Source organism: Ambystoma mexicanum, chromosome 9 (genome assembly GCF_040938575.1).
Source record: "Ambystoma mexicanum isolate Mex_15411 chromosome 9, UKY_AmexF1_1, whole genome shotgun sequence".
Taxonomy (NCBI): Eukaryota; Metazoa; Chordata; class Amphibia; order Caudata; family Ambystomatidae; genus Ambystoma; species Ambystoma mexicanum.
In genome coordinates this window covers 1,059,425,577-1,059,445,234 of record NC_090931.1, presented here as the reverse complement: position 1 = coordinate 1,059,445,234, position 19,658 = coordinate 1,059,425,577, and the positions used below count along the sequence as shown (strand labels likewise).

At 45.8% G+C, this 19,658-nt stretch overlaps 1 protein-coding gene across 7 annotated transcripts in view; it reads right to left on the bottom strand.

Annotated features, from left to right (window-relative positions):
* The window catches only part of RBMS1 (RNA binding motif single stranded interacting protein 1), an 834,814-nt gene that overhangs the window by 94,581 nt on the left and 720,575 nt on the right, over positions 1-19,658 (bottom strand). For all 7 annotated transcript variants that reach the window (XM_069616341.1, XM_069616342.1, XM_069616344.1 and 4 more), the window contains exon 5: positions 19,425-19,582. In XM_069616341.1, the coding sequence (XP_069472442.1) occupies positions 19,425-19,582 (158 nt within the window). The remainder of the gene's footprint in view (positions 1-19,424; positions 19,583-19,658) is intronic.

Below are 19,658 nucleotides of genomic sequence, written 5' to 3'. Positions count from 1 at the left end.
GTTGTTTTATGAATAGGTGTTAAAACACATACTCTGCCCAGTTTTGCAAGGGGTGTTGTCATTGGGTACAGACCTTTATCATCTGAATCAGTTCTTTAGTGATTGTGTGAATGAAAGATGAGTGCCAGTAACTATGAAAGAACATAGAACGATGGCTGGAGTGTGTGGCTGCTGCAGCTTGGAGGAGTATTTAGACTTGTGTCAGTGTCCATTCAACGCATGGACACGGTGCGTGAGCCATCATAGCTGTACAGAGGCTATCAACGGGGATCACCATTGGTAGCCGGAGGGATGAACAGCTCATCAGCATTTGTTTTAGCTAGGTGTGACAGCTCGTGAGGGCCAGGGTTAACACACTTGCTCAGAATAAAAATGAGCTGACTTGCCTTGAAACTTTGTGTGCTAGATTAAAGGATGTGTGTCTCTTACTTGGTATGTGGAAGGCTAGTATGGCTGCAAGCCAGACACTATACGTACATGTACAACTAAGTAATCGTGATTTTTTCCCATTTGAGGAGCAGGTGAGTGTGCCAGCCCCCCGCAACCCCATTTCCGTGGGTTTTAGTGTTTCTTGGAGCCCCATGCCCCGCGTTGCCCAGTGTTTCCCTGCCTCCCCTTGAGGTCATCCATCACCCTCCCGCCTCCCAGCCCGCCCCCCACCCCTGATTGGCTGCTGGCAAGTGGCTGCCTGGGTCTAGCGACCCGTTCGGTGCACCTGCTCCCCTTTCCCATCTGAGGAGAAGGTGAGTGCGCCAGCCCCCCGCAACCCCATTTCCGTGGGTTTTACTGTTTTCTTGGAGCCCCAGGCCCCGCGTTGACCAGCGTTTCCCTGCCTCCCCTTCCTGATCCGCCGTCGCCCTCCCACCCCCATCCCTGATTGGCCCTCGCACTATCTAATCCAGACCATTACCGACCATCCCAGGGCAGCCCTCTGCCCGTGCAGCCCCTGCGGCTAAGGACCCGAGGCAAAGGACGGCTCATACGGTAGACGGCTCCAGATCGTATCTGCAGGTATCCGCAGGAGAAGCAAGAAGCCAACAACAAGTAAGTGTGGCAAGGGCAGGGCCAGAAGCAACTACTTCAGGCCATACTACCCTACCACTCAACAAAACATGTACATTCATTACTCATGCAGTATATTTGCATTTGGAAACTCTGTCCTAAACATGTGAAAGTTGCATTTAGAAGTGTAGCCAAATAGCCAATGTGTATTTTTAGAAGTTGTGCCCAATAGCCTCTCTGAGAAAAGTTGCATTTAGAAGTTGTGCCCAATAGCCTCTCTGAGAAAAGTTGCATTTAGAAGTTGTGCCCAATATCCTCTCTGAGAAAAGTTGCATTTAGAAGTGTACCCAATAACCTATGTGTGGATTTAGAAAATAAACAACGTATCTGGAGCGTATATAGTACAATCTGGAATGCAGAGAATGTTCGAAAGAGCATATAACCCATCATATCACACCACCACGCTTACTCTCCTTGACATCACCACTCAACTAGAACGCAGAGATACTATGACACCATTCGGTATAACTGTTCTCATACCAAAATCTGCCGCTTACTCCACATCACTGCTGGTTTCACACCCCCCAGCCAGGCGTTCTCCTCAGGCCTAACGAAGCCACATCCGTTCAGGATAAATCCTGCCAGAACGAACACATTCTCCTGATCTCTCAACCACCACACCTATCGCTAAGAAGCAGCTATCACACGAATACTGCACGAGCTGCACATATATCCAGTGTTCACACGCACCTCTTTGACTCCCTCTACTCTCTCTACTGACTCTCTACTGATCTGAACTTCGGTTCCCAAGGGCGTTCAACCTACCAGCGCCTTCAGACCATACCAATGGTATATAAGGAAGTGCAAAATAACAACATTTGAGAAGAAAAATCCAACAAGGACTCAGGACAGGGTTAGAAGGAAAAGAAAACACTGCACTGCATTTGCTAATTAAATCAAAAGGTCTTTCTTTTGTTTGCTAAACTTTTATATTTCTATTGTAAAATTATAAAACCATATAATGTAGCTTTTCCGACCACTATTCAATAGACTCGTAGAGTATGTGACTATCTTATAATTTATGTTGCATAGCTACATTATTTTTCTATTAGTTGCTTTGCTATAATGAAATGATCACTAGTCATAAAAGTAGTCTCAACTTACTACTTCTTTCCAGCTATATGTGCTTTCACTTGCAGCATAAATCGGGGAAAGCGTCTGCCAATCTGTTAACCTATGCATTTTCATAAGAGTTCATCAAGACAAAAGGAACCGATGTGCATCAAAGAGTACATTTGTGTTTTTTGGTGTGGATAATGTGGTTTAGCGCATACTGATTATTTCCTCATGTTATAATCCCCCTGTATCAATTTATGCCAGGTTATTGACCCACATATGTGCGTTACCCATGATGAATCCGCAGCGTTTATAAAAACTGCCTATTGTGCAACTCGTCTAGCTATTGCTCCTTAGTTTGAAACCATTTCAATTACTAATTGGATAATAATAAAGTAAACGAAAATAATCTCAACAAAATGGACAAAGTAGTTCTTCATCTGTATGTGTTTCCCTTTTCACTGGCGGTCTTAAACCTTTGACTCCTCGGCTTTCTCTCCACCTTAACACTTTGTTCCAGCATCTCCCTTTTGCTCACCATTAGTAGCAGCATATAGCCCCTAAACAGGACATTGACCTCTTCAATCAGTGTGTGTTAATTTCCCTCCCATAATCGTAGGTTAGCCCCTCCCAGTTGTCCGGCGGTCACCTCCCCCTCTGACGCGCTCACTCTTGCAGTGCCACGTGTTCCCTCTCATGAATGCAAGCTAGCTCTTTATCCCGGTCCCTTACAGGTTCCACTGATCTTGCCCCTTCCCCAACTTTAGTGCTCCTCCCGCTCTACGGTCAGTTCTGTAGCAGACTTGAGAGGTGAAAACTATCCCCCCCCTATGCAGATAAGGGCAGGACCTCTTTTCTCAACTCCCTTCCTTGCAGAGTTTGCATTCTGCTGCCCCTTGGTGCATGGAGAATATCTACACCCATCAGAGCTTTCAACTATTTGCATGGTCCGGCAGGTAGGTTGTCGGACTGAAGGTTATTCCTGCGTGCCAACATCTCATCTTCTGGCGATTCATTGCTTTCCCAGCATGCTGCAGTCAGTGTTGCCAAACGAACTTGATAATTGTTTAGAACGTTTTAGTACATTTTTATTTATTTAAACATTTATAGCAGCATGTCAAACCCTCAGGCAACACGGCACTAATTACATCGGTGCAGATAATATACAGGCATTTCAGACAGTGCATACAGTAAGATCAACATTCGTATACAGGTGAAGGTTCAATGGTTTTAGGTAGTAAGCCTCGGAGCGGATACTTCCGGTGCAAACAGTAACGTTTTTAGGTTCTTGCGGAATACCCAGTATGACTGTCCACCTCTGGGGTGGGGTGGGAGGGCATTCCAATTATCTGAGGCGACCGAATACGCATACCCCCTGATCTTTTCCTTCTGAATCTAGGTGTGACAGGTTTGTTCATACATAAGGACCGGACAGGTCTGATGGAGTTAGCCTTATGGAATAAGTACCTAGGTGCAGTGTTGGCAGGGCAGTTGTGCGTGATGGCTAGAGACTTGGAGATGATCCTTTACCTAATGGGAAGCCAGTGCACTTCTTTTCTGGCTGCAGATATATGTTGCTGTCTGAGGATTTTAAAGGCTCCCTTGAGAGCATTCTTTTGGATAACTTGTAATTTCATTGAGGTTCCGGGTAGATGTGCCTGAAAAGAAGGCGTTGCCGTAGTCAAGCCTAGACCCTATGAGGGCCGGGCGATGGTCAGGCAGCTTCTCTGCAGAAAGCAAGGGTCTAACATGCATTGATCATCTTTGTAGTGTGGGCTGATGCAATGCCATTGACCTGCCCGTTTAAGGGCAGGGTGGAGTCAAGCTACACGCCTAAGATTTTCACAGAGCTTGAGATTGGTATGGTATGGTGAAGCCGTCAATGGTGAACGACTTGTATTTGCGGTCGAGTTTGTTAAGGTGATTTGTATTTCCATTTTTTTTATCTTTGAAGCAAAGTGAGTTAGCGGCCATCCAGACTTTGATTGTTAGGTAGATGGAGTGGAGTGCAATGGAGTCAAGAGTGTAGTTGCCTGTGAGGGGTAGGAGTATTTGCGTATTGTCTGCGTAGTTCATGCAGGAAATGCCAAAGCAGTCTAAGCTGTCAAATAGAGGCTATATGTATATATTATAAAGCGAGGGAGAGCTACAGGAGCCTTGCGGGATGCCACAGGAGAAGGGTCTTGGAGGGCTGGAGCTATGTCTGAGAAGACTCTGGAACTTCTGTTGGATAAGAAGGACGCGATCCAGGAGGTGGCATGGTCTGAGAAACGAACTGCTGAGGTTAGATGTCAGAAAATAATTTGATGGTCTAAGAGGTCAAAAGCTGCTAACAGGTCTAGCAGGACTAACAGGGATGCCTTGCCCTCAACTTTGACTTCGTCCATCTAGTTTATTAGGTCTACAAGGGCTGTTTCTGTGTCGTGGCCTGGTCTAAAGCCAGACTGTCGTAGGCCTAGGAGGTCATTTACTTCCAGAAATGTCTGCATTTGGGTGTATGCTGCCCTGTCCAATATTGTTAGTAGAAAGGGGAGGGTGGTGATGGGGCGATAATAGGTGTGTCTGGGTCAAGTGTTTTTTTTTTAGTAAGGGGAGGACCCAGGCATCTTTTAAGTTAGTTGGCACCGTGTTCGAGGTGAAGGAGGCGTTTATTAGAGCTGTTATGAAAAGGGTCAGTGGTTCGCCACAGTTTTTGACCACCGATGCGGGCAGATGTCGCCTTAGCATATCAAAGGTTTTAGGCCTCTGATAATTTTTAAGGTTTGGGCTTCCTGCAGAGGTTTGAAGTTAAAGGTCAAGTGGGCAGGAGGGGTATGGAGAACTCTCTTTGTAGGGGTTTTGATAAAAGCTTTTTTTTGTGGCAATCTTTTTCTGGAGCAGAGTCAGTTTGTCGAGCAATGCATTTTGTACATTAATGCACCATGTGTTGTCTTTGGGCATTGGGAGGGGGGAGATGGTGGGCATTTCTACTTCCCTAAGAATGATGAATAGTTCATGGTAGCTGGAACTGGCCTTATGGATTCTTTCATTGTAAGTTGCTTTTTTTGCTTCATTTACACTCTTTGCCTTATCCACACGTGATGGCTGGAAACGGGACAAATGCAGCCCTCAGCGAGGCCCTTCTTTCTCACTTGATCATACTTTGCCATTCATTATTTTATCCCAAAATACCCTGTGTTAGGTTAGATCTTTATATGTATGCCAAATGTCCCTCACCTGCGAGACCCCTAGCACTTTCGACAGGATTTGTGGATTATTTTTCTATGTTCCTGAGTGAGGGGGAACCCTTTTCCACACTCAACCTTTATTTTCCTCTTTCCGTGGAAGCCATTTTTGCGACTCTCCAGACATCCCTATACCTTTCTGGGCATGTACATTTGATTATTGCAGCACTCTCTGGGCAGTATTGCTGGAAAGCCCCTGCGGCTTCCCTTTTTATTTTCCCTTGGGTTCCTTGTATGAACTAATGTTCCCAAGGGTAGAAGGATACTTTTTATCCATTCTACAATCCCAATTTTGAGATCAGCACACCCCACCTTATGTGGAGAGCCGAGGGGTTACATGGTATCTCCATTCTCACTGGTTCTGTAACATTTCTGTTATAGTCCTTTACTTACCTTGCAGAACACATATTCTCAAGGATAGAGAGATATGTGTATCCCCTCTATATTTTATATTGTGAGATCAACACACCCCACCATATGTGGAGCGCTGAGAGGATCCAGTGAATCCCCCTTCTCACTGCTCCGGTAACATTTTTGTTACAGTGACAGGCATACCATTATGGCCGGTGGCAGTGGACATGTTCTACCGACGTGTGATATTTGCTCGTAGGCTGTCAACCCAGCCGCGGTAAAGCACATTATGGGTCACCATTCATATAGAATTGTGGCTGTATTCTTTTTTCACCATTTTTCGTCTGTTTGTCCTTTCTTGGTCCTTCTTATGCCGTCCTGGGTGGCGGATGACCTGGTTTGAATTTTTGGATTCAGCTGGAATCCTTTGTGAAGCCTGCCAAGGCTCCAGAGTGTCTGTGAAGACAGGAAATGAAGGAGGAGTCTGAAACTCTGCAGCCCTTTGTCTTCTGGCATGCCTGCCTGGAACAAGTGCTAACTAGGATAGCCACCCCCCCAAAGTTTGAATGTCACATGTGTGCTGGTTGGCTGGGTTCATGGAATAAGGGCCTGGATCTGGAAACTGAAGAAAAGTCGACAACTGCAGTTGAATCTTATGAGGAAGAAGACAAGAAGACTGCTGCAGCTAATTCCAGCAACCGGAACTGCCTGCTGTATAACCGCTGCCTGTGCAGACACTTTCTTCCATGCGACAGAGGAGTCCAGAAGACGAGGACTCCGACCCCTAGACTGGTTGGACCAATCAGTCTTAAGAAGACCTGCTTTTCGAGGCATCCATGATGAGCTGTGACCATCCTGGGCTGCAAACCACCAATAGCCTGGGACCTCAAGGCACAGTGCTGTGCAACATCTTCCCATGAACAAATATTGCTGAAACTTTGGTGGACTCCTGCTGGACATCCAGAAGTAAGATTCAACTCGTTGAAGTCCCCTCACCAGAGTGCTGGGCTGAGATGGTGAGGCAAATCGATCAGACGACAACCGTTCTTCATCTGGTACCTTGAAAAGGGTGCCAAATCCACAGAGCCACGAGAAGCACCAAAGAATCCTCTGTTGGGAGCCTTTCCTCTCGACTGCTGCTGCAATATGATATGATATGATATGGTATTTGTAACGCGCCTATACACAAGTGTTTCAAGGCGCGACGAGGCAGGGACGGAGGGAAACAAGGGGAAGACAGACAAACGATCCTACTAGGCCAGGTGTCATTCAGATCGCGCAAGTGCAGAGGTAAGGGGAAAAGGAGAAAGTGCAAGGGGAGGAGGTGGGGGGGAAAGTGCAATACAAGGTAAGTAGCGTAATAAAATAATAAATAATAAATAAAAGGGCCAGCTGGTGGCAAGTGCGAGGTAAGTGCAGAGCAAGTGCTGGGAAGGGGGCTGTAGGGATACAGTGACAGTCCCACAGTGCAGGGGGAGCCAGGGAGGCAGTGCAAGTGGAGAGTGGCTGGGCCCTGGACCGAGGTCGCTAAGAGTGGCCAAGATGCAGGTTTAGTGCAGAGTTCAGTGGGGAGTTAAGCAGGTTTAGCAGGGGAGAGGGAGAGAGAAGGCAGAAGCGAAGAGGAAGGTTTTAAGGTGCTTCCGGAACCGGAGATGGTTCTCCTCAAGTTTCAGGGAGGCAGGAAGGCTGTTCCAGAGGGAGGCCCCTGCTGCGGAGAGAGATCTACCCCCAGCTCGTTGCTTCGAGAAGCGGCTGACCATGAGGGAGTTGGAGACGGATGAGCGAAGGGCTCGTGAAGGACGATATTTAGGAAGAGAGAGTTGAAGGTATTTAGGCCCCAGGCCCCAGAAGGCCTTGTGGACAATGCAGAGGGTTTTGAACTTAATCCTCGCAGCCACTGGGAGCCAGTGAAGAGATTTCAGTCCTGGAGAGATACGGTCCCTGGGCTTGAGGCCAAGGACAAGTCTCGCAGTTCTGTTCTGGATAAGTTGCAGAGGGCGGAGAGTGGAGGCAGGCAGATTAAGATAGAGGCTGTTACAGTAGTTCAGCCTTGAGAGAACCAGGGCTCGGGAGACAGTGAGCTTCTGGGGGAAGGAGAGGAAGGGAAGAATACCTCTGAGGAGGTGCAGCTGGTAGTGTGACTTCTTAGAGACGTCAGATATATGAGGAGAGAAGGAGAGTGTGGAGTCGAAGATGACCCCGAGGTTTTTAGCCTTGCAGGTAGGGGCAGGAAGGGGGCCAAGGGAGGCCGGCCAGAGAGCTGCAGGGAAGGAGGGAGTGGGTGTGCCGATGAGTAGAATCTCAGTCTTACTGGCATTAAGGCAGAGGTCATTGGCGGCACACCATTCCTGGATAGCAGACAGACAGTCGGAGATGAGGGAAGGAGGGGAGGAGGCCGAGGGTAGCCTGAAAATGAGCTGGGTATCGTCCGCATAGCACTGGAAGTGGGGGCAGAGAGCGGCGATGCGGTGGGCAAGGAGTGCCAGATACTGGTTGAAAAGCCAGGGAGAGAGGTTGGATCCCTGGGGGACACCACAGGTGGAGAAAAAGATGTCAGAGAGGAAGGAGCCCATTTGGACCTGGGAGGGTCGACCGGAGAGGAAAGAGGTCAGCCATGCCAGAGCCTGACCAGTGATACCCAGGTTATCACGGAGACGGTTGAGCAGGATGGCATGGTTGACAGTGTCAAAGGCAGAGGAGAGATTGAGCAGAATGAGAACACAGGGAGTGTTGGAATCGAGGTTCAGGAGCAGGTCCTCACGGATGTTCAGGAGAGCAGTTTCCGTGCTTCTGGCCGCTCTGAAGCCGGATTGATGGTCATGAAGATTACCAACATATTCAGCATGGAGGTTAAGCTGGGAGATGGCCAGTTTCTCCAGGAGCTTGCCCAGGAAGGGAGTGATGGAGATTGGGCGATAGTTGGCCGGGCAGGAGGGGTCGGAAGAGGGTTTCTTGAGGAGGGGGTGCACAAGGGAGTGCTTGAGGGGGGATGGGAAGACTCCAGAGGCGAATGAGTGGTTGCAAAAGTCAGTCAGGGCAGGAGCCAGGGAGTCGATGTGGTCCTTGATGGTTTTGGAGGAGCAGGGGTAAACCTGTTTAGAAGAGGCTTTCATAGATCGGACTTGTCTGGAAACCTCATCAGCAGAAAAAGGTGGAAAAGCAGAGAAGGAGGGCGGAGGGGCGGCTGCAAGAGAGCAAGAGGAAGAGCCGAGAAGAGAGGGTGGGAGGAGAGAGGAGGAGAGCGAGGACAGGATGTCCTGAGTTTTTGAGATGAAGTGCGAGGCCAGTGCAGTGCAGAGGGCCTGGGAGGGGACAGGAGAGGTAGAGACTGCAGCAGGGTTGGCCAGCTCCTTGCAGATTTTAAAGAGTTCGGCCGAGTTGTTAGATGCCTCAGAGATGCGGGCTTGGATAAGGGCTCTCTTCTTGGTGAGAACGGAGAGCCGGTATTGCCTTTGGAGCAGGCGGCAGGCCAGTTTGTCAGAGGATGAACATGAAGCACGCCATTTCCTCTCTGCCACCCTGCACTTGCGTTTTAGGGTGACGAGATCCGAGTCATACCAAGAGTTACATTTGGCTTTGGGCTTCAGGCGGATTCTCATGACGGGGGCAAGGATATCGAGAGTATCAGATATAGAGGAATAGAGCATGGAGAGGGCTGTGTCAGGGTGGGAGTCAGCCGAGGGGGGAGAAGGGGGCGAGAAGGTAGCAGCGAAAGCCTCAACTGACACGCGCTTCATAGGTCGGATGACCGAGAAGGTGGGTGGCAGTGAAGAGGGTGGCTTTGCCTGTGGGTTAGGGAGGGAGAGGTGGGAGGAAAGGAGAAAGTGATCGCTCCAGGAGAGAGGAGTGGAGAGAGGGAGGGAGAGGGGAAGGTCAGAAGAGATCAGAGCATCAAGAGTGTGCCCTGCAGAGTGAGTAGGCCCAGACGGGAGAATAGAGAGTGAGAGAGAGTTGCAGAGTTCGCGAAAGAGACCAGTGGGGGGACAGGAGGCATCGAGGCGCTTTATAAAACAGTGAAACGGATATCCAAGTTACAGGTATAAGGTAAAGCAATCACTTTTTTTTTTTACAACCATTTTTGCAATTATTTCCCCACAGTGTCCTTTCTTTTGTCACCCCCACCAAGAATATAGAGACCGGGTCCTGTGCTGCTGCATCGTGAAGGCATCTGTCAGCAAGCCCTTCTTCACTGCTGAGGTTCTGTGTGGCTTGAGGTAGTACTTACTTGCTATGTGTCATTTAGGAACTGTATATTCCTAAAAGACACTGAGTTACAAGTGTTTTAAAGTTATTACTTACATGCGGATTGCTTAAAGCCATTCTGAAAAGTATTACCAAGTTATTTACTTACCTTTGAATTGTGTTCCACCATTCTAGAAAGTAATGTTGGTGTAACCGTATATTCCTGAAACTGAATAAGTAACATAGTTCACCACAAATAGTTTCTGTTTACCTTGAATTGCATTCTGCCATTCTAAAAGTCTAATAATCTGGTTTTTACTCACCTTGAATTGCATACTGCTATTCTAAATGTGTTACATACTATGGTTTACTTACCATAAGTAGTGTGTTGGGTTTTATATTGTGTTTATGACTTAGAATAGTACTTAACTTTCTAAAGAATTTTCTGTGCCTGTGTATATATAAAAGAAACCATTATTTTTACTATATTTATCAATGTTTCTTTGGACCATATGTATGCTACAAGTTATTTGTACCTTCCTACAGCCCTCTCTCCCATCTACGATAAGCCTGGCAGCTCTGTCATAGCTACCATTACCTTGAGTAGTACAGCCCTTTACTAAGAAGTGGAGTTTCTGTATTGCCCAGGGGATAGTCTTATAAAGTATTACTCAGGTGGACTTTAGAAAAACTGTCCCAACGCCTTCCAACCACATTGCAAAATCCTGACATACAACGGAAGTAGTTTAAATATTAAAATGCATACTTACCCAAAAAGCTGTAGGTTTAAATATTTAACCATTACACATGAATTTGCAAATAGACACAGAGCGCAGATTTCAAGGCGCTTTATAAAACAGTGAAACGGATATCCAAGTTACAGGTATAAGGTAAAGAAATCACTTTTTTTTTTTACAACGATTTTTGCAATTATTTCCCCGCAGAATCTTAAAACAGACCCCACCACAAAACAATGAAGAGCACTGGAAGAGTTCAATCCCGGTGACCAACACCACTGACTGACATGTCCTGAACAGCAAACATACTGATCTCCAACCATCAAAAATCTGAATCTTTTAGTTTCATCCTTACTTCAATCATGGATACCATAGTGAATGTCAGTAAATCACAAATTTGGAAAGATAACATTTACTGGGGGGTTTCATCCTAGGAAAAACATTGTAATACGTTTCTAACACACTTTTCTTGATTTTTGTTCCAGAAATCAGATAGTAGTTTACAACTTTATATCTTTCACATGATCCGGTTGAGATAGAGAGTGAATTCAAAACCATGTTACAAAAGGAGAAAACTGCAAATTTCCAAATGAATTTTTCAATACATTAGACGATTTCAAATTCTTGTCCTCCTTGCAATGAACGCATGGCCTTTTCCAGAGCTTTGGTCCAAACATATTTGGTCCAAATATATTTGTTACACATTCTGCTTTTAACCCCACAAAAAATATGTATAGCTCAGGCACTTCTAACTCGAGGACAAAAGTGTATCATAACAGATCAATAGTTTCCTGCCTTTTTATTTTCAATTCAACCAATGTCCTCTGAGGTTAAGTGTTATCATTTCCCAAAAATAATACAGAATTGCCTAGTGATGTACAATATCAAAATTAGCACGTTCTAGGTTTTAAATAGGCAGGATTTATCTGCCCACTAGGGAACCGCATGCAGACCTGGATGTGACTATGAATGCAAAAAGGTTTGTCAGGATTCTCCATACTGTATTTTTTGCACATGTTTGTAATAGTGCCTTTCCCCAGGCCTGAGCTTTTGTCAATGCCTTATGGATTGTACCTTGCGGATAAAGACACACCTGGCAACATATACCCCAATGATGCCCATTCATACTTCACTCGCCAGAGGTGGCCTGCCACATTTGTACATCCCATATGCAACCGCGATCGTAATCGCATCATTGCCATTGTTTCCTAAGAAAACAAAATGATGGGTGCATTTCGGTGCCGGAACGAGGCCGAGAGTCCTCTGGTTGCCAAGCAACGCATCTAAACATATTGCAGGAATATCCGCCGGCAGGTGGAAGTAGCCGGCCCGACGAAGGCCAGGAAAAGGCCCCGTTTGCCCCTGTTCACCACAGCCCTAACCCTCGAGATAATGCAGGTACGCTTCAACTTCATGTATGCCTCCGTGCCACTTGCTGGTCACTAGTATGACTTACGCACTGTTTGCATATCCCTCACCTATGTTCCATGAAGATCATTACCCAACTACCCCATACTTGATGTATTAACTCTTTTTGGTGTAATAACTCACCCCTGCAATATAATTTTTGCCAGTTGTTTAACCATGCTTGTTTTTACCATATTGCCTCAGGATGTCATTATAAGGAAAATTACACCATGCCTACTGGCCACCTAATGTTACTACTGTAACTAGCGCACATCGCAGCCTAAATATCCTGGCCTAACATTGTAGTGCACTACTTGAAATTACCTGCACTGTGCTATTACAACGTTGGCCCCTGCCTTTCCTGCTGACCTTTGTGTGCCGGATGTACTACCAATTATGTATGGTGTGCCGCTTTTAATCTGTTTATATAATCTTACATTTTGTATTATATAAATTGCACCATCCTTTGCTCTCACTGGCACGGCATCCTACGTGCCTGAACCAGCAAAATTGTGTTTTGATGCCCCACACTGTATACTGAACTAGCCCATTACTTACACTGTGCTCTCAAGTGCATGTACAGTTAAGCTGTTGATCTCTTCTTTGTACCACTCGCTATATCTATGCATGGTCCATGATTTCAATCAGACCACTTCCCCAACGCATCTGTTAGCAAGCAACCACACTATGATTAACATACTCTGTATTATCCCTCTGCTACTTTCTACTGCCAGGTCAGTCACTAGGCCACCTAACCTTGTTCAGATGGAGCAACAGCGACTCCCCAACCTGAGCTCTGCTACAGCACTCAGCCATAGGATTAAGGCTACCACTTTCCTACCTGCACTGAACACCTTCAGGCAGTTCTGGGAGACGACAATTAGGCCAACGCTATTCCTTCCCAACGTACACACAGTCCCATCCTGGAACAGCAAAGGTACACCCCTTACCCAAACTACTACCAAAAATATACCCAACCTCACAACAGGTATACCAACCACCAACCGCAACACCAATGCCAGAAATACCAGATTGCAGGCTAGGCTTCCTACACACCATAGCCGGCTGGTCAAACATAACTCAAAGAACACAAATAAACTCCTTAAAGGAATGACAGACCAGAAACAAACTCAAAAACTACAACAGCCCACAGCTAACAAAAGCCCAAGCCCCATTCAGAATCAGCACATCAAAGGAGCATTAATAAACGCCAGGTTACTGGCATCCCAAGCTACCGAGATTGCAGACATCATTCTCTCCAACAACCTGGACTTCATTGCAGTAACTGAATCTTGGCTGCATGCTGCAGCAGGCCCGTCACTTGCTCTAGCAGTCCCCAATTATTATTTTATCCTCTGAGCCGATAGACCGAACGCTAGAGGAGGAGGCATCATCATTTTCAGATCTACGCTAGACATGAGAATAGCTACATCTACTCCCATCGCTTCATGCGAACTCTTATCAGTTAAATTCCAAACATTGCCTATAAGCACCATCACAATCCACCCAGTATACAGGCCCCCCAGGTCCCTTAGGATCATTAGAGAAAGACATTACGACACGAGCTGCTGACACCAAACCCACCGCGCAAAGCTTAATCCTAGGAGATTTTAACCTAGGCTACAACGACCCCAATGACCTACCAGCTATAGCCCTAGCCAATGCCATGTCCGAATATGGATTTGTACAGAAAATCACCCAACCCACTCACATGAAAGGAAGGATACTCGACTGGGTAGCAGACCTAAATTGCAATATTACAACGAATGAGTTATCACCCCAATCCTGGACAGACCACTACCTTCTCTGCTTTGAGCTTAGCATCAACAACTTAGAGAAGAAAAAAAGCCCAGTTGCACCACCTAGTCTCACTAGAAACAAACGCAACATTACTGCAGAGGCTATTCTACCGCTAGTAACACCCACTCTAAATGCTCTACCTTTCACGAATGACACCAACCTACTAGTAGACACCTAAAACGAATCCATGTCCAACGCCATAGATATAGTCGCTCCACTTAAAACGCGCAAAGGGAAACCAAGAGCACATTTGAACTCCTGGTTCAACCCCAAACTAAAATTATTACGCACAGAAAAGTGGAAACTTGAAACACTATGGAAAAACACCCCTTCCTCAGAGAACAAAACCAACCTAGCAAATATTACTGCTAAATATAAAAGTGAGCTCATCAGCACTAAAAGAGAGACTTTCAATGATAGTACTAGAGCCTGCTTGGTTTATTCTAAACAATTGTTCAACATTCTGAGAGAGTTGGAAAATCCCGACTCACCCCCGGACACATTTCTAAAAGACAAACCTTGGTGCACTAGCATCCAAAATGCTCTCACCAATAAAATAGTAGGCCTCCAAACCAAAATAGCTGACAAAACGGCATCAACTAACCGCCCGTGGTCCAACCACACCAATACCCATTGCCTCTTCGCATCAACTCTCAGGCTTTAAATTGACCAACGTATCAGTAGCAGAGGTACAAAAAATCATAGCCTCTCTGAAACCCTCCAACTGCCAGCACAGATGTCCAGCACAGATCATAAAAGATGCAGCCAAAGACCTGGCTCCATTCATTACTAAATGAATCAATTTGTCATTCTCTAGCAGCTCTGTACCTTGCAACCTGAAGGAATCGTGGCTACTCCCCTTACTAAAGAAACAAACGTTAGACCCATCAATACACACAAATTACAGACCGATCACAATGGTTCCCTTCCTACTAAAAATCCTAGATAGGGTTGCTTATTTGCAAATCCAAGACATATTAGAAACACGACAATCTGGCTTCAGACCTCAACATGCCACTGAAACTGCCCTTGCTGACCTAAAAAAACAGATTGACGAATTAAAAGATAAAGGCAGCGTGGCCATCTTACTCCTCCTAGACCTGTAGGCGGCATTTGTCCTGGTCGACCATAAGGTACTATGATCATCTTGCCATGGCAGCTCAATACTCGAGTACCGCCATTACCTGGATTCAGTCATTCCTCAATAATAGGACCATGCATGTCTTATCACCCTCGGCAGCAGTGAACCCTATACCAATCACCTGCGGCGTGCCCCAAGGCTCTTGTGTCTCGCCCACTTTGTATAATATCTTTACAAAGCCGCTGTTTGATAAACTGGACCATCTGGGTGTTACCTACACCAACTACGCAGATGACAACCAGTTACTCCTTCCCTTGTCAGGCATCTATGACACAGATGCATTTCAGATAAATGAAATCTACACCATCATTCGGGCATGGATGGCCCTCCATGGCCTCTGTCTGAATGACAAGACGAAATCCTCCTGGTTGGCTCACCTACCAATTTAAAGAAACTCAGCCCAAACTATTGCAGTATTAGCATAGATGGACACAACATACCCATCGCCGAAGATGTAAAAACTTTAGGTTTCTACCTCGACGCTAATTCCAATCTAAGCGCCTCAGCCACTGCCTACAAAGGCAAGCTGATCAGGACCTGTAGACCCCTGTTGTCATCCAACAGCTGTCTTATACTAAGCAGAGCACTTATACAGTCCAAACTGGACTACTGTAACAGTCCCTACCTAGGCCCCAACAAGACCATACTAAATAAGCTGCAGATATTGCAGAATAACACATTCAGAGCTGCCCTAAACCTACCTAGAAGAGAGCACATCTCAGCTACCAGAAAACTCTGCAAATGGCTTTCAATCCAAGAAAAGATCAACCTCAAACCCCTATGCCTCACCTACAAAGCGTTGAACCACCTAGCCCCACCATACCTCACTGACAAATTCACACTGAGCTTTCCACTTGTATCAAGGGATCCACCAACACCCCTTGCCTAGTGGTTCCTAGATACAACCTAAAAAGAACAGGTGGTTCGAGTTGCCCGGTCATGGCCTCCCAACTATGGAACACACTCCCACCCGACATCAAATCCATCCAAACATTTGCAACATTCAGGAGTAGTGTTATTTCATGGCTACTCAATAAGAATTAACCCAAGCTTTTCTTATTCATGTATCCTGACTAACCAGCAAATGTACTGCCTTGTCCTGTATGCATACTTCTACTTTAGGTTCATTAATTAATTTAAGCTTGTAGTACCCGTCTTAACTGAACTCATGCTTGTACTATGTGGTATGTATACCATGCATCTGACTGTAACCGGAAACCGTCTTCTTATTCACTAGCACACAGATATCCCTGGGCCAGGAGCGTTATACAAGTAAAAGAAACAAACAAACTTAGAGATGCTGCATGTCTGACAATACATCCTGCACCCACCAGCTTAAGTCATCACCAGCCAGCAACTGTTACAAAACCAGAAGTGTGTTATATCGGTCAACTGATTCAACCGTGTCAGCCAGCAGCTTCAGAGCCATCTAATGCCCCATACACTGTGTAATGTAGTGTAATAGCATTTATACAGCGCAAGACTATGGGCAGAAGGTATCTAGGCACTTTCCTATGTACGACTGGGGCCTTGTCCACCCCACAAGTAAAAAGAAACAACAAACGTGCCTGATGTTGGCGTTTTTCTCAGGGGGACGAAGGATCCTCCACATCACAATATTAGACCTTTTGAAAATCACAAAACTTGCACAGGTTACTCTAAGCTGTGACCAATGCCCATTTGCTTGGAAGAAAAGTTTAGTGGATGGGTGGGGGTGGGGGGGGCGGGGTGAGGGGGTGTTGCCAACATCAGCATCTTGTTTATACAGGCAACCATGGTCAGTGAGTGCTGCAGCCATCTGTGAACCGAGCCGCAAACACAACATTGATTTCCTGCATGAATGGACAGTCGAATAAGCAAACATTAATGATTGCTAATCCAAACTGATTTAGGAATCGGTTATGTTGTGAAGACTGGCACAATAGAGTTTTTCAAGAGTCCACCTCTTAAGCACAGAAGAATGCAGTGTGGCGTAAGCAGCAGCAATATCAACGATAAAGTCCAATCTAATGTGGGTACATGTAACCCACCACGAGGCCCGACAATTTATGACAGATGCATTTGTTTTTGCTGTACCAAGTATATACTAAATGTAAACACGTATCCTGACTGCACTTATTACACAGAAGGCAGGTGACTGCCATAAACATTTCAATTCTGCACATGCCGGCATTCTAACTACAGTGTTCGGTACTACACATCCAACATCTTTAGTGTAGCCTTATGGACCGAGGGAGGGGTCTTTGTTAATGATCAGCCACAAGTTATGGTTCGAGGCAAAGTGGCGTATCACAAGTTAGAAAAGGGTAATTTATCGCAAGTGATAATGACTCCCCGCCCACCTATAAGGCTATTAGCATGTAGTGCTAATACTTTATTAGTACCCGGCGAGGGACAATGAGATTGTAACATGCGATCTCAGTGGCCCTCACCGGGGCGTTACCTGACTGGGAATCCCTCTCCCATACAACGTTCCTTCCTTTATGAACTTGGCAAGGGGCGGGGGGTTGACAGCCACTCAGCCAATGAGGAGGCTCAGAACAGGGTAATCCCCGCTCAGAGCCACCACATGGCTGGAGGCTGCCATCTTCCACCACCGGGGATAGAGGTAAGTGTTGTTCCCTACTCCCCCTCCCACAATCCAAAGAATCCCCTCCCCACCCTCCCAAACCCACTTACCTCCTTTTCTGTCCATTTGAGAAGCAGACATGCTGGGAACACTCCTGTCCCCAGCGCGCCCGCTCCCAATCCGCAACAGGCCATTGTAGAAAGGAAGAAGGGACTACACATAGTCCCTTCTCTCTTTTCCATGGCGGCCATTTTATTTGTTTACATTTTTCCCTATTTTATGAATGGCCGCCAAGGAAAGGGAGAACGTACTACTGTAGTCCCTTCTCCCTTTCCATGGTGGCCAAAATGGCCAACATGGAAAGGGAAAACAGACTTCGTTTTCCCTTCCCCGGCTGCCATTTTTTTTACATTTATTTTTTCTGTTCCGAAACAGAAAGAAATGTTCTTAGTACCCCAGACTTACGGGCTGGGGTACTAATAGCAATAGGCCCCTTGCAGGGGGGGCATTACCATTTCAGGTAATGCCTATTGCTTCACTCAGGCCTGAAACTATGGACCCCGGGGCATTACCTGTAGTGTTAATGCCCCCCCTGCTCGGAGCCTATTGCTTTAGTGGTGAAGTAAGACATGTTAGCTTAATAGAGAGTAAGTACACAAAATATACACTTGAGTTAATTGAAAGTGGTTTTATTTTGTACTATTTAAATAATTAGGTTGACTTTAGAAGGTAAGTATTTTGATTATATAAAGTTGAACTGGAACAGTTTTAGCATGAGCTTGCATTAGGTGCAATGATAAAGTGAAGAGACTTTCTTTACAAAAGCCTTGTTCCAGGTTTTAGCTATCAGCTTGGTGTGTTAAACTAGTTTGGAGTTTGTTGTTAAAAGAAATCTTGCTGGAAAACAGTATTGTTTCTACTTGAAAGCAGATAAACGCGGTCTGTTTCCTGGATGCTTCTCAAGTCAGAATGCCTGGAATGAAGCCAGTACCAGTAGTTATTGACATTCTGATTGGGTGAGGGGGGAATTAATGAAGAGCTTTTCCTCTCGAAATGCCTTGACAAAACTATACCTGAAAATCTAAAATGTAAGTCTGAGCTGCGTCCTCAGCTCCACTGCATCAGTATTCTGAAAACGGAATTAATGGCATGCAAGTGGAGTCTAGCTATTCATGACCGAAATTGCGTCCATTTGTACCCAGAGTGAAGAGGTGATTGGAGAGGCAAATATGCAAAAGAGACAGCAACACGTCTTTGTGGGTAGCAAAGACGTGTGCCATCAAGTCAAATAAACCCCTTCCAACGAGCATCCCAACTAGTATTCCACCGTCCGTCTGGATGTTAAGACTCCACACAGGCCTGGTGTTGCAGGAAACAGAAAAGGCATCGTGGAGCACAGTTCAAACGGGGTCCCAAAACCACTCTTCAAATAGCTGTACTTTGCGCCCCACCACCAGTCACCCCAGTTAAAGGCTTGACTGAACGCACTGGCATTACTAGATAACTCAGAAAACATTGTTTTTCCTTTGCGGTCACAAGTCTTTGTGACAGCTTTTCAGACCGATCTCACCAGGGTTCATGGGTTTTGCACTAAGGGCGGAGTCATGCTGCCAGCACTACTGTGCTTAGAAAGTATTAGGTATTTATACATTGTCCTAATAGGGCTCGTTTTAGATCCTTTGTCCTGTTCACAATATAATTCAAATAACCACAGGTAAAACTCACACTTCTGTCATTGTGCACTCTGAAGTTATTAATCCACATTGATCAAACACTCTTGGCAGAATGACAGGCAGACAAGGTTATCAAAAATGTAGAACATTCATTCGTCATACTTTTACATTTATCGTTTTCCGGTCCGAGTTACAAACAACAACATATAGAGTAGATCTTACCTTGCAAACCCAACGCCGCGGCTTGTACCACTAGAATCACGAAGTATTCGCGTAGAGATTACTTGTCCAAAGGGTTTCAACATATTTTCAAGCTCTTGTTCGTCCATGGAGATAGGCAAATTAGAAATGTACAGGTTGGTTGGGTCTTGTTCCTGTTGCTGAAAATGAATATTAAAAAAAAAATGACGATCCAAAACCATTGCTTGCCCTTTCAGGTGGAAAGCATTTACATTT